The sequence below is a fragment of the Polyodon spathula genome, chromosome 1, assembly GCF_017654505.1.
Source record: "Polyodon spathula isolate WHYD16114869_AA chromosome 1, ASM1765450v1, whole genome shotgun sequence".
In the NCBI taxonomy this organism is placed as follows: domain Eukaryota; kingdom Metazoa; phylum Chordata; class Actinopteri; order Acipenseriformes; family Polyodontidae; genus Polyodon; species Polyodon spathula.
The window spans coordinates 81,602,455-81,618,422 of record NC_054534.1 but is presented as its reverse complement, the minus strand read 5'-3'; the positions used below and the strand labels follow the sequence as shown (position 1 = coordinate 81,618,422).

At 38.1% G+C, this 15,968-nt stretch overlaps 1 protein-coding gene across 2 annotated transcripts in view; it reads right to left on the bottom strand.

The window, feature by feature from the left end:
- Nucleotides 1–15,529, bottom strand: part of bnc2 (basonuclin 2) — a 251,601-nt gene extending 236,072 nt beyond the window's left edge. Inside the window, exon 1 of one of the 2 annotated variants that reach the window (XM_041263944.1) lies at nucleotides 14,883–15,529. In XM_041263944.1, the coding sequence (XP_041119878.1) occupies nucleotides 14,883–14,885 (3 nt within the window). In that variant the 5' untranslated portion in view covers nucleotides 14,886–15,529. The remainder of the gene's footprint in view (nucleotides 1–14,882) is intronic. The other variant, XM_041263928.1, reaches the window with a different exon arrangement.
- Between the last annotated feature and the right edge of the window lie 439 nt (nucleotides 15,530–15,968).

The window sequence follows — 15,968 nt, the reverse complement described above, 5'->3', positions numbered from 1 at the left end:
AAGGGGAACCTAGAGTGAGGATAGGGGATAGGCTTGGTCCCCCTGGCTCACGGAGAACATTCTTGGTGAAAGTCGAGGCCAGCACGGCTGGTCTCTAAGGTTGTGAAGAGAGCTTCACTTGCCCCAGAGGGAGAACATTGCAGAAGTGGAGCCACATAGTGGAGGAAGATGGAGGAAAAAAGAATAAGGGTGCATCCCAGGGTTTAAATGGGGAGATTCACTGACATAACAGAGGAGGAGCCCTAGCTCCTAGCTCGAACCACACTTAAAGGTTATAATTAAAGTATGTTAGTATTAGATCTTGGCTAGTGCACTTGAAATCTTAATTTAAAAACACAGTGCTAACACAATATTGGAATGCCGCATAATCAAGGAAGGCTCTTTTGAGAACACAGTTGTTGATATGAATTGAACATTTTGAATACATAAAATTACACATTGTATAACATACCAATAAATAATGTGATGATCATGCTAGGATCAAGCAAGATAGCCAAAACCATAAATGTAAGTTTAAAGAAGGATTATGCAAAGATCATAAGTAAGATTGCATGCATACTTGGCACATAAGAACTACGAAGATGGACTGTGTAGTTAAAGCAATAACAGCCAATCATAAGAACTGCAAAAGGAACTACTTAAACAACAATAAATAAAAGACACGTGTTAACATGAAGAAAAGGAAACTCAGACCATGTAAGAAAAACAAATATTTTATCCTTCCTGAAGCAATTAGATATCACAAGGACCAATTTTCAGGTTAGATGGTATTCCTCTAACTATACTGTATAATTCCAATATTTGGTGAAAACAGTTAAAACAGAACATACACTTAGATACACATAGGTTTACATATACAGATGTTTAGCATGGTTGGGGCAAGTCAATATTTCAGATGATTGGCTATGCAATGGTGCGTGAATTGGTATTGGTGGTAGTATAGGGATACTCTTCTCAGCCAATGCCCTAATTTATAACAAAAAAAAGTAGAAGTATCAGTTTCTATGAAAAATTATATCACCATGAACTACAGGTAAATGTGACACTAGGATGGGCAGATGGACAGACCAATTGTTCCATATATCCCCAGATTCAGATACTTACAGTAAGTTGTGGTAAAAAAAAGTCTTAACTAACTTTCCTCACAATTCAAATTGATGCATAAACATGGCATCTGTACATATGTCCACACATACATCAAAGGAATTCCTATTCTGATATTCAATAATAGACAAAGGTTTACTTTACAAGGCTATAGAGTTGTTCTTAAAGTAAGAAAAACTAAATAAAAGAACAAAAATGTCTTCAAAAAGATTAGATGACCAATAATAATGTTGACAATACTAATAAAAGGTAAGACAAAGTCTTGCTTATCACTCCTTTAGTGAGGATTATCATATCCTTAGTGACTGACCTACAAAAAGTATTTGAAATAGCAATAACCAAGGCTTTCAAATCATCTTAATAACATTGTGCTTGGATGTGTTTTGTTTTTATTTTTACTTGAATCACGGTACCCTGTTTTAATATACAGCCAGTGATAATGTTACTGAAGCTAATACATTTTTAAAGCCATAAAAAATAGATCCAGAACAGAGCGCAAGAACATTTGAGCTTTCATCTATCTATGTATACATGTTTATGTACAAATAATACATATATATATATATATATATATATATATATATATATATATATATATATATATATATATATATATATATATATATATATAGAACAAGCTGTTCTAAACTAGGTTAATATGAATTAAACATGCCTTCATTTTAAACAGATCACTCAGATGAGGTGTTAACAAGCTAGGATGATTGGCAAAGAACTAACAGACTACAAAGACAACTTTAGAAGCCGCCCATCCCCTGCCTATTAAAAACAGAATTCCTGCACAAACTGTTTGCTTTTGCAATAACTCCTACGAAGCATTATTACTGCCAGCCCTAGCCTAGCCCCCACTTTATTCACGGCTCTGTCCGGGGATGCACTATCAACATGTGGCACATGTCCTTGACAAGCACAGAAGAGCCGCACCCTGGGAACTCTGCTGGTACGACAATGGGGTTCGCCCTTTTTTCTTTTATCGTTGCCGGGATGGTAGCGAGGAATCTAATAACTGTGACAGTGGGCCTTTGGCTTTGTTCCTGCCTTCCCAGACAGTGAAAATGCAGACACTAATAAAAGGTTAAATGAATAGGAAGAACTGACAAGAGGTACAATAAAGAGGGGGCTTTGGTAATCCGCAGACACCCCAGCAGAGATCCTTGGCTCAAGTAGAGCAAGGACAGCACATCGCAGAGTCACAATATTTAAAACAGCTTGCCCTACAACAGAGGCTTTTTGTGTCTCGGTACATGTCTGGCTTTCAGGAACGAAAAGATACTGAAAAGAATTTCAGCATGGGGTTCTTTGATAAATGTTAAGGTCATCAGAAGAAAGAACAAAATCTGTCTTGTGTACTTTGGTACATTTGCCCTGGAGGAATGCAAAGCCACATGAAAGGCAGCCTCTGAGCAATTTCTTTTTATCAGCTTGCATGTTGAACTGTCCCTTCCCTACAGACTACCTGTCAATTTTATCCTTGCTCTCAAATACTTGCCATGTCTGCTGCTTGCAGTGATTAATTTTCTCATTAAGACTAATGCTAGATCCCTTTCAGTGAAGGGAGGGGAATCAGTTTTACATTTTATTGCTTTTAAGTGGATTTGGAGCGCATGTGTCACTCTACTTATTTCTTTATGTACTGTATATGTATCAATAGTGTCAATCCGTTAGAGTTTAAAAGTTAGTCAAATGGTAAACTTTGAATTTGGAAAGGTTTAACACTTAGGGTTGGTTCATACTTCTGTTGCAGATGAATGTGATAGTCAGACACAGACAGTTCTAAAAGCCATGCAGCTTAACTCCGACCATGCAGAAAATTCAGGTCGCAGATGCATGAGGAAAGGCTGTACAACCTTCCAAAAAAGACGCACGTCGAAAGAGTGTGGATGACATAATTCCGACCTGTCGCACAGGGTCAGAGACGGTATGTTCTTTTTTTTGTGTAAGTTTATTATTTTTACATCTACTACAGCTCCAATTTTCTACAAGCTATTAACAAATAAACAGAATAAAACACTCCTAATCTGCATTTAGGCAATGCATACATAATTAACAGTTAATTTATTTTACGGTTTTTTGCAAGTCAGTCTTCCCACTGAACACATTGCACCCAACTGATGTGGAAATACTAAAATCTATCACAGCCTGACAAATACCCATCAAACAAACCATCCAATCTCACACCATTCTAAATCAGATTTAAGTTGGATTTAATTCTCAAAGAACAGCATTACCAGTAAGATTAATACCAAAGGCAGGTGATCTTATCTCTTATTAAGTTGCCTAAAGCTTTCTTTGTGTCACATTGTTTAAAATAATTTGAAAACCACCCATAAACACTTTGCAAGTGTAGATCAATATGGTGTTTCCTTTATATTTATGCATAAATGGTTTCAATCCATTTGAGTTTAAATGGTAAACTGAAATTTGCAAGATATCAAAAATACCATGTCAAATATCAATGTCATCCTTAGTGTATCATTTACCCATGACCCATGTTGCCTGAATTCATGAAAAAAAAGAAAGTCGTTACACATTGGGCCAGATTCCTTTTATGTTTATTATTCAATGTTCCACTTTTTTCAATTTTCTATGCACCTGAACACGTGATTGACTGACTGAGTACAAAAATGTAAAGCAAATCAAAGTAAAGATAATATTTCCTTTGCTTATGCCTTAAAAAATAAGCAAAAGGAACAAACAACAATGGAAGAGATGAAAAACCAAAAAAGAGGCCCAAATCCATGATTCAGGCACAACTGCAACATAGGGATCAAGTTTTTAATCACATTTTGAAATCATGTTTGGTACGATATACAACGTTTCTCAATCTAGATTCTTTCAAAAGAGGATCATTTTAGCCATATAAGACCTGTGGAAAGAGATACCTGTACTGTGCCTTTCAAGTCAAAGCCAAGATAGAACTGCTTTCCTAAATCTGAAACCAACACTACTCTGAACATTTCGTACAGCACTGTAAAACAGGTCACTTATACACTGGAGAAAACAATAGTGAGCAGTGAAAATAAAGAGGAGGGAAAAGGATGCTGGAGTTACAAATTATTTTCCAAAGTTTGCACTATTCATTTCCCTAATGCCTTGTGCAGGCTATAAAATAAACATTCATAATATAACCCAAAATCTCCCACTTGAACAATTAATTACCAACAAGCTTATGTGTGCTTCAGTTCCCTTTCAATTTGAAGACGAGCAGCAACTATAGTTTTGGGATATAACTGACACAGGTCAGGTATTTACTGAGCATTTTATGTCAGAGCTGTTGATAGGCCCTTCTGGGGAGTGACGGCCTCGGTCCTGCCAACTGAGGGAATAAGTAGTCACTCTGCGGAAGTCATGTTCTCTTTTGCTTCTCACAATCAGGTAGGTAAGGTAGGTATAAAGTAACTTCTCCAGTTGCGTGATTGAGCCTTTGTGAAAAAGCTGTCACTACGAGTATTCTGGTAATTCCCCCTGAAATTTATTGCTGGAAGTAGGCTTGCCACTTCCTCAGAATCAGAAACTCAGCTTCTGAGGACAGAGCTTGAAACGCTGTACAACTGCGCTTCGTTTAAAAAAAACCTAATCTGTAATTACGGTGACTGTAATCTGCTTTTGCTAACCCTACAGCATCTGCTGTCTCTGTGTATTTTACTCTGCTTTTTGCTGTTAAAATAAATAAACAAGAGGAAAGAGAGACACGTATTCCTACATCAGGACCTGGCTCTGTCGCACCCGAGTCGATGGCGCTGGGTTGACTAGGCCCTCCCACTCTGTGTGCGCGACCAACAAATAAAACCCTACCTTTCAGCTTCTGCTATGTGTGAGTGTTTTACCTTGCAGTTAAACAAACAAAAAAAAAAAACAACAACAGCGTATGCTTCCTCCACTGGGCCTGATTCCAGCCCACTGTAGAGCAGACTCCATGGATACACTGACCTACCGATCTCTCTTTCTTTCTTATCTATATATACTGTCTGTAGGAAGTGCTCCACTCACTACGTGCTGCCCCGGTTGTGTGACTGCACGCAGTCCAGACTAGACACCCGGCCCAGTAACCTTGGTGCTTATGCCTTTGTGCCTTAGTGCCTCAGAGTTCTGTGCCTCTGTGCTTCAGCGCCCTCAGTGCTCCAGAGCCTCAGTGCCTCTGTGCTTCGGTGCACTCTACGCTTAGACGGTCCCTGTATCGGTGCCCTCGGTGCATCTGTGTCTTACAGCTTTAGTGCCTCTGTACTTCGGCGCCTTACAGCTTTGGTGCCTTGGTGCTTCGGCGCCCTTGTTGCTTAGAGGGTCCCTGCATCGGTGCCTTCGGTGCCCTTGGTTCATCGGTGCCTTACAGCCTCAGAGCCTCTCTGCTTCGGCGCCCTCGTTGCTTAGACGGTCCCTACATCGGTGCCTTCAGCGCCCTCAGTGCTTCGGCACCCTCGTTGCCCCAGTACTTCGGCAACCTTGGTGCCCTCTGTGCTCTTGGCGCATCCGGTGCTTCAGAGCCTGTGTGCTTCGATGCCCTCATTGCCCCAGAGCCTCGGTGCCTCAGTGCTTGGACACTCCGTACTTCGGTGCCCTCGGTACCTCAAGGCCTCAGTGCATCGGTGCTTAGGCACCCTTAGTGCTCAGACGCTCCGTGCAGCCGTGCTTAGCCCCGGCATGTCGAGATGTCGAAATTCCACCCTTACACATCCTGCAGAGGGATGCTTCTTCCACAACTCCTCCTTTGTGTCAGGTGCCTGGGTATGCAGCATGCCTCCTCCACCTTAGGAGATGAGAATTTCTGCTCAATCTGCGCAGCGTCCCAGCCATGGACCCTGCGCAGAAGGCTCGCAGAGTTCACGGGTACAGCTTCCTCAGCCAGCTCAGCTGAGCCCTCTAGCGTTGGGAGCCCTGTCCTCCCCCCTCCTCCATCTGCCTTTGAACCCTTCGCAGAGCATACCTTGAGCACAGGCTCCAGCCCATCGAGCTTGCAGCCACTCAAGATCTCCTTCAAGGCACAGTAAGCGGACGAGACACTCGAAACAGGATAAGGACATCTCCGAACTGAAGAGACAGTTGGCTCAGTTTCTGGAGTACCAGGTCAGGCAGCAGGCTTTTCCCCCTGCTCCTGCTACAAATCCGCCTTCACACCAACCTGCTTTGGCACCGAGTGTCTCCAAACAAGCAGCCCTGTTGGCTTCCTTGGAAGGTGCGGGGACACTGGGTCTAGCAGAATTCCCACCAGTGGATTCTACCATCGCGGTTAATGAGCTACAGGATCTGTCAGTGCACTTCTCCTGTATGCGTGTTTGGGATGATGGAAACAGGGTGTCATTACGCAGAAACCCAGTTTTCCTCTCTAAGGTGGTTACAGCTTTCCAGTTGAATCAATCAGTGGAACTAGAGGCTTTCCATCCCCCTCCTTTTCCTTTGGAGGAGGATCAGAGATTGAATTCCCTCTGCTCGGTTCGGCCATTGAGATGTTATATGGATAGAACGAGAACGCTGCGTCAATCTGACCAGCTCTTCGTCTGTCATGGTGAGAGACCTCTCGAAGCAACGACAGTCCGACTGGATTGTGGACACAGTTTCATCTGCATATACCAGTGCCAGCCTTCCCCCACCTGGGTGAGTGGCCGCGCACTCTACCAGAGGAGTGGCTACATCATGGGCACTCTCTAGGGGAGGTTCATTGCCTTATATTTGTACTGCGTCTACCTGGGCTAACCCGCTTACTTTCACCAGGTTCTACTGACTTAATGTGGTAGATCTCTCTATGCCTTTATTAGGCACAACGGTCCTTGAGGTTACACGTTCACAAACACAAACATTAGTTTGGTGGTAGTGAGACATCCCCATCTGCTGTCCACTTACACTCCCTTACGACGGCTTTGTAGACTTTCCCAAAAGTATGGTTACTGGTCATCTCCTAATTGAAATGAAATGTTAGGTTACGGATGTAAACCTTGCAAGGTCACATTACTCACGTTCGTGGGTTAGATGCAAAAGAGAACATGATCTCCGCGGAGTGAATACCTATTCCCTCTGTAGGCGAGACCGAGGACGTCACTCACGGGAGGGGCCTATCGGCAGCTCTGACATAAAATGCTCAGTAAATACCTGTGGCAGGCATATCCCTAAAGTATGGCTGCTAGTCGTCTTCTCTTTCAGGGAACCAGGGTTACATCCATAACCTAACGTTTTGCCAGGATCACAATTAACAAAAGTATTTTTATAATCAGAAAATAAAATGTCTTTGTTACTTATACAATAGTTTTGTTGTCACATTGTTGCAGGATATAAATACAAGCAGGTTAAAATAAAGAAATATGTCACTGTGGTAAGTTTTGCTTTACTGTTTATTTGTATTTTCCTCCATGAGGATATCGCAGGTCATTTTTATAGACGTTGAAGTCCAGTTTTGCAAATGTTTTTGGTTTTTGAAATCCAAATTAAAAAAAAAAAAAAAAATATTGTAAAGCTTGTAAAGCTATTGTAATTGCACCAAAATATATAATGGTAGTCCTCATTACATGATTAAATTGTGCCAATTCAATTCACCTTTACACTGGCAAAAAACATGAACAAAATTAATCAATGTAATAAACAGGCAGTGTGGAACAATATAAAAAATATTCACTCAGTCTACTGCATTTTTGTTATACGCTTAAAGCTAATTCAACTGGTCCCTTTGAGGAAATCATATCATTCATTCATTTTAACAAACTAAAGGTTTTCCTTAAGAACTAAATGACTTTTTAAGCACAGCAAACATGCTGGGCAGTTGAAACAAAAGTCAACAGAATAAAAGTAGCCTCCTGGTGTGACTTGTTGTCTTTAAAAATACCCACAGCTTGTATTAAGGGTCTGACTATTAAATATATTGTGCAACAAACTACTGATAATGTTATGCTATTGTCTTGGTGCAACATTAACCTAAAGATTTTAAGTAAGATATGCTATGAAAAGGTTGTCTGTAATTACTGCACTTAATTATGGAAAACCCACGAATGTCAAAAGATCAGAAATATCAAAATACGAACACAATCTGTACAACATTTAAGCTGTCCTTAATTGAAAATGTCACAGGGTCATGAAAATGTATTACAAGATGCAATACGAGGTACATCACTCTGAAACTACTACTTCAAAAATAAATAATAGTGAGAGATGAATTGCATTGTAATTCTTAAACCGTAGATTGTGAATAAATATCATCATATAAACACCATTCCTTTTTTTTTTTAGCTTTGCTGTTTAGAAGTTTAATTACTGTCTAGATAAGTATAAGTCTTGTGCTTAATTGTTACCCCTTAAGCTTCAGTAACAGTTTCCTTTTCAAATGCTTAAATTCAGCTTCTCAAAAAAAAAAATAAATAAATAAAATACTCTGAAAATATTAATCTGAACTACTATTGCCAAGAATTACTCTTGCTTACTCGGGATTCATTTAAAGCCCCAGCAATCCCGTGTAGATAAATGATATGGCTCTGCAAAATGAAATGATATCAAAATAAACTAGCCCTTTACTGATGCGAGATTTGTATTTCTGAGAAAACCTCTTCTTTATACTGTTGGGTTAAAGTTTCACGTTAGTTTCTCGCTGTTCTTGTATAAGAAAGTGTTCTCGAAGGTACAGATCTTTTGAGCACAGCATCACCAAAATACAAACAAATGGGTCTATTTATAAGATCTAGACAGTATCTGATCTAAGTAAGGCTGTCCTAAAACTTGTAAACTCTGTTGCATACCTATTGCCGTTGTGTTTTCACTGAGTTTGGTAGTGCTACTATGGGGGACAATATATTACCCTTTAAAAGCTTAATACAGTGTTAAGGGTTAACTGTACCAACACCCACCACTGCTTAAACCAGGAGAGTACAGCAAGGACTATTCTACCCCAGGTATTTGTTACAACAATACCCTCCATTACTTAAATAAATCAATTAAACTTGCATCCAGGTCCTAATGCGTTCATTATTCAAGCTATAGCCTATAAAACCTGGTGTAGTATGGCCCTTGAGGAACAGTTATCATTAAATAATAAATAAATCAATAAATAAATAAATAAAACTAAACAAATGTTTTCCCCCCAAAGGATCATTGCTACTTTAAGTTTAGCACTGTATTATAGGTATAAAAGAAATTGATTAACTTGAAATAATTACTTTAATTAGCAGTATTTTAATAAGGTATTACAATATTATATGAAAAATATAACTGTTTGGCATATAAGAAAAAAAACTAAAGGCTAATTACAACTCAAATCCATGTAAGAACTTGTCAGGAGGCATGAGAGACGTATTTGTTATGTATTTTATATATGAAAAAAGTAAAAACAATTGGTGGTATTTTTCAAACATCACAGTATGGGCATAATTATTGTTTAAAATAACACTGATGAATGCAGAAAACCTTTTTCTACTTGACTTACAGCTTGATCCTACACAATACTGATTATAAATATGCTTCACAAATCCTAACTAATGTATTATACCACTGCCCTTGCCAACCTAAAAAAAACTTCCTCACAAAAACTAGATTTACAGCACACCTTATCCCCAGCAATGCCAAGTCAAAGAAAGGGTTTGTTCTTTTAGAACTCTCTAAAACGTTTTTTTTTTTTTTTAAACTGGTGTCCAATTTCTTTTGAACAGCTGTATTATCCAACTTAAGTTGCTCTGCTAATTTGGCTCCCATAAGGACTAACTTGGAAGGTTAAAAAAAATACTGGAAAAGATCAATTTGCTAGGAAAGATCAAATGAGAAAACTGTGGGGACAACATGGGGGTCAGAGATTGAAGAACTGAGCAGAGACGGTACCTGTCCAGGATTATTCAACCACCTAACCATCCTCTCTTTTTTCATTCTTCTGGGCCCATGTGATTCATATCCTGCTGCTGACAAGTTAGCAAGGGGCTGCTGCTGCAACATGAAAGTGCTTCTTTTTTTTCCATCCCTTGTCTAAATCTGGGCAGATTTCTAAAAAGACGACATCGCACTGACTTGTGACACGGCAAGATGAAATGCGAGGTCTGGGCCAGTCTAGAAGCTGAACAGATAAAAGTAATCAAATGACACTCCTGGAATGCAAATTGGCATTCTTGACTGCAGCACTTGCACAACCATGAAACATACCTGACAGGACCGAGATTAGGACAAAATATTATGTAAAGCAGTGAACTCATAAACTCTGACTAGAACAGTCAAACTGGAGAACACAGGCTTTAATGGAGTGAGCTGTGATCTTTTTTTTTCATTTGAGAGTATCACAGCTTAACTCCATTATGCCTTAAAGACACACTTTCCATTTCTAGTTCTGTAGCACGTACTGAAGACCAGTAGAAAGAACAGAATTTACTCAAGATGTGTTCAATTAACATTCATATTTTTATAGAGGCAATACAGTTTGTTTCATGTTTAACACAAACTGTGTAGTCTTTACTTGATTATGAAACTATGTTGATTTTAACATCATTGTTTTTGGAGTGTACCCTGCTTTCAAAGACAGATAAAAAAAAAATAATAATAATAAAATAACATCTAAGAACACTGAAGGAAAATGAATTAGTTCCTCAATGAAAAGTCTTAAAATTTGGTGCCCTTTTAACTATTATAAACAAGCTTCAAGACAAGATGGATCTTCTTTCATGAGTAATGAAGATAATGGAGTTTAAAAAAAGATATATTCCCAATATCCAATAGGCTACTATGAACACAAAAAAATGTTGTACATTATGTACACTTTGCAAACATGATAGATTGTATTGCTGCTAAATAAATGTATTATACGTTCACACATTCTTAATATTATTTAATATTTATAACTGAAAATAAAGAAAACAAGCAGTGCTTTTTCTTACCATTTCAAATCACCCATTAATTTACATGTGATGTTAATTATTACTTGTGTTGTATGCTGACTTACAAATCTGAACACAAATCTGTTGACGCATCAGGCAGCAACAGGGAACAAAATGTCTTTCCGTGTTGTTTTAATGTCTGTCACAATCCCACAGTAATTAAAGGTAACCTTTAAAAAACTGTATTTGTGACTATGAACCATTCTTGTCATTCATTTGAAAATATACATGTATATTTAAAATATCATTTTTATGTCTTTCCGGGTTACTGTACACAAACAATTTAGCTTTTTACTAATACATACTACTGCCTAATGTCAAATAAATTGCAATGGCTCTTTGAGCGCATGTGTGTGTATATATATATATATATATATAGATGCACCTCCAAAATTATTGGCACCCTTGATAAAGATGAGCAAAAAAGGCTGTATAACTATATTCTTTTATACTAATACAATTGCTCAGAGAAAATGTTTATTTTTAACAAGTAATTATTTTTGTTTCTCAAAAAGATAGGTGTCAAAATTATTGGCACCCCTACAAATTAAAATCAAACAAAATTAAATCTGCATTAATATTCTACTTTTTTAAGTATATCTCAGTCTTAAGGAACGGTATTGTGGCCTTCCATGGCTTCCTTTTTCACTGGGGTATAAAAATGAGGTAACACGCACGTAAAATCCATTTGTCATCTATCACCATGGGGAAAGGCAAAGAAATGAAAAGAGACAAATGGTTGTTGACCTTCATAAATCAGGCAATGGGTACAAAAAATAGCTAAAAACCTAAATATACCACTTACCAGTATTAGGGCAATAATTAAGAAGTTCAAAACCAGTGGAACAGTGGTAAATCTGCCTGGTAGAGGATGCAAGTGCATCTTGCCCCCATGCATAGTGAGGAAGATGGTTCGGGAAGCAAAGAAGAATCCAAGGGCCACAGTTGGAGAATTACAGAACTTGGTGCATCTTGGGGTCACCAAGTCTCCAAATCTATAATTAGACGCCGCCTCCATGCCAATAGCCTATTTGGAAGGGTTGCCAGAAAACAGCCTTTATTGAGAGCAACCAACAAATGTAAGCGCTGGAGTTTGCTAAACGGCATTGGCACTTGGATTGGAACCGGGTGCTATGGTCAGATGAGACGAAAATAGAACTCTTTGGCCACGCACACCAGCGGTTGGTTTGGCGCAGAAAGAAGAATGCGTATGCAGAAAAGAACCTCATACCTGCCGTAAAATATGGTGGTGGATCTTTGATGTTATGGGGCTCGTTTGTTTCCACTGGTCCTGGGGCCTTTGTTAAGGTCAACTGCATCATGAACTCTACCAAGTACCAGGACATTTTAGCCAAAAACTTGGTTGCCTCTGCCAGGAGACTGAAACTTGGCCACAAGTGGATCTTCCAACAGACAATGACCCCAAGCACACATCAAAATCCACAAAGAAATGGTTAATTGACCACAAAATCAACATTTTGCAATGGCCATCTCAGTCTCCAGACTTGAATCCCATTGAAAACCTGTGGTTTGAATTAAAGAGGGCAGTCCATAAGCGCAGACCGAAGGATATCAAGGATCTGGAAAGATTCTGTATGGAGGAATGGTCTAACATTCCTTCCAATATGTTCTCCAATCTCATAAAAAAATTATAGAAAAAGGCTCAGTGCCATTATCCCTGCAAAGGGAGGGTGCACAAAGTACTGAAAACAAGGGTGCCAATAATTTTGGAGGTGCCTGTATATCTATCTATCTATATATATATAATATATATATATATATATATATATATATATATATATATATATATATATATATATGGTGAAGAGAGACTTTAGTGCACCCTGTTGTAACAAATGAAAGGCTAATGAAAAGTAACACAGCAGTGTTCATTCTCTGGGTATCTACTGCAGTTTTCAATAATAGTTGATCAGTCGAATAAATTTATTTAATCATTAGACCGACTGAATTGTTTATATTTTTTTCTATTTGTTTATTTTAATTAAATGCTGAGGCAAATGTCTAATTGTTTGAGATCTGATGTCAACTAATGTTAGACATGAAATAATATTGCTTGAATATGTAAAAAATATTTTCTACAGAACTAAAACTAAACTTTTTATAAAAAAATATTTTCTTCTGAGTCAAATTGCTGTTCATCTTTCTAAATAAGAAAAAGAAAAACGTTATGCTGTTGATTAATGATTAATTAATATTGCTATGATAAATTATAATTAAATATAAATATATAACTATATTTAACTGGGTGCCTTTTACACATTTAAACTTAACTGTGATTATTAGTCTCTTGCTGCTGTTGAATGATCTCTCCTTCAAACAACACAACTCTGTTCCGAAATTTGTACTGTATTACTGCAATAAGAATAATATAAAACATTATTGGAATTTATTCTGGACACGTGCCCCCCACCCCCACCCCACCCCACTTACTGTATCTTCTGTATCTAACCCATGATGAAAATAAACTGTGCCCTAATATTTTGTTTAGTTTCTGTTGCTATATTGTTGTCAGAAAGAATTTAAGTTATTTAAATAAACATTGCAACGGGTGGATTGGAGGCGGTGGGCTTTTGCGCTTATAGGCAACAAAGGTACGTCACCCACCGTAGCTGGGCACTTCTCCAACTGCCCTGGCATTACGGCAAGTTACAAGTCTTTCCTCGGCATCAGCCCGGGTGATGGTGGGCAGTTGAAGAACTGCCCGGGCAGGTGCCGAAATGAAATAAAATTCAAAGCTAATTCGGCATGTGCCCGTTGCAGCTGGGCACTTCGCCAACTGCCTGGACATTACTGCAACTGCCCGATTTCAGGAACGGCCCATAACACACACACACACACACACACACACACACACACACACACACACACACACACACACACACACACACAGATATATGCACATTGTTCCTGACAAAGATATAGTTTGTCTTTATAAAATATTAAGGCATCATTTTTATCTTTATGAGTTCATATATATATATATATATATCCAGAGAAGATAAGAAGCACTGGAATAAAAGATAGTCAGGCAGGTAACCAGGTGGTCAAAACCATTAACATAGTCAAGGGGGTCAGTCCCCTAATTAGCTGTTGTCCATCGACTGAATTCCTCAATGTAAAAGACCATTGCAAGAGGGAATTGTGTGCGGTATTGCTTTTGAAACTAGAGCATTCCTGAAGTGACAGAAATTTGACAGTTCAATATGTGGCTTTCATCACTCAAACAAGACAGTAAAATGATAAGGGAAATATACAACATCTTTGTGTTGCATGAATACAACTAGTAATGCCAGCTTTTTATAGCACATGTTAATGAAAAAAAAAAAATGCTGTTACATTTTATACCAACTGAAAGCAGTAGACGGAAAAATACAATTTGCTTCAAAAATACATTCAACGGCACTCAAACATGTAAGCTCCAAAAAACTTTGCATATCATAAAGAATTAAATCAAATCAAATGTGTTAGACTATTCCAGCATTGCACACGTCTATCAATACAAAGGTGGTTCTAATATAATTATAAGAGAAACATTCACCAATAAAACAGGCACCGTTGATGTGATGATTATGTGAATGTACAGACTCTCGGTTTCTTAACTGTATGTAAATAATATGAATTCAACTCTTAAATTCTGTAATAAATATATTCATAATCATCACAATCATCATCATTTGTAATATTGAACCATTAGCACCGTATTCATTATTCGCTTTTCAATAAGTTAGCCAATACTAAAAGTTTTCTGGCATTTCCTTTGCTTTTACCTCACTCTGTTGGACAGCCAGCAACATAACAGGCCATGCTAGCTTTTAAGAAACTTTTCAGAAAGTTTCAGACAAGAATTCTTGGAAGGAAACCCATTGAACTGGCTATAGGGACTGTAGAGTTAATACAAACAGATTAAATATTTACCATTTCTTCATTTTGTCTCTGGATCAACTCTGGTCCTCTGGAGTGTGCCTCGTTAATAGTCAGTTTCGCCCTCAGGTGGGTAACTTTTTCACTTTCAGTCTCTGAAGAACACAGAAAGTCTTTTAGGTGTCCCGTACAGCAACCAGTAAACCAAACTGTTTATCACCAGATACATGAACTTGTATTATTTCATAGAACTGCAGGAATCCTAGATTTTATACAGACACAATTCCGTGACCGCAGTTCTAAAGTCTTTGAATTTACTGTCGTCTTTCCAAAACTAAGAGAGTGATAAAATGAGCAAATGGGTGTGCTGTTATGCACTCTGCTTTCCAGCAACCCTGCAGTAAGAAGTTATCGTTGGAAACCTTGGCGTTTCCCTGTTCAAAAAACAAGATCGTCTCCCTCATTCGCTGCTGTGTGTCTCTTCGGTCCGTTAAGTGCTTGCTCTGCTGAAGGCAATCAAGCGATGCTGACTGAAAAACCGAATAATCCAATGTTTTCTGGAAGTTTGTAGCATTCAGAATAACTCGAGAGATATATATTATTACGTTTTCATCTCTTGTCGCGCACTGCTTTCTTCAGTGTGTAATCCGAGTCATTTTAGGCTGGTCTTTAGCCGTCACGGTCTCGGTGTGCAGAGTAGAGTCACATCTGTGTGTGACACTGAGCCAACTAAACTCAACACTGCCCTGCAGATGTACACTATTATACGTATTACTACTTACTAAAGCACTTAGTTCACTTCCATTGGAGTTAACGTGTTGATACTAGTTTACAATACATACAGCTATATACTGTAAATGTCAATGCATTCAATGTATTTGTGTGGGAAGGTTTGCAATGTATTAAACATTTTTTTCCAGAATGTGTTTAAAAAGAGAAAGTTATTGTAATTAGCACATGGCGAAGATTTCTGATTAAAGTTACCTGTACTTACATAATTATCTATGTGGAAAATTAGTTGTTTCAAATGACCATTAAAACCCAAAAGGAATAATTTTGGGAACATTTTGAGACAATTTGTTTTAAATATAAAGCACTTGCATTGCTTAAATTATATATATATATATATATATATATATA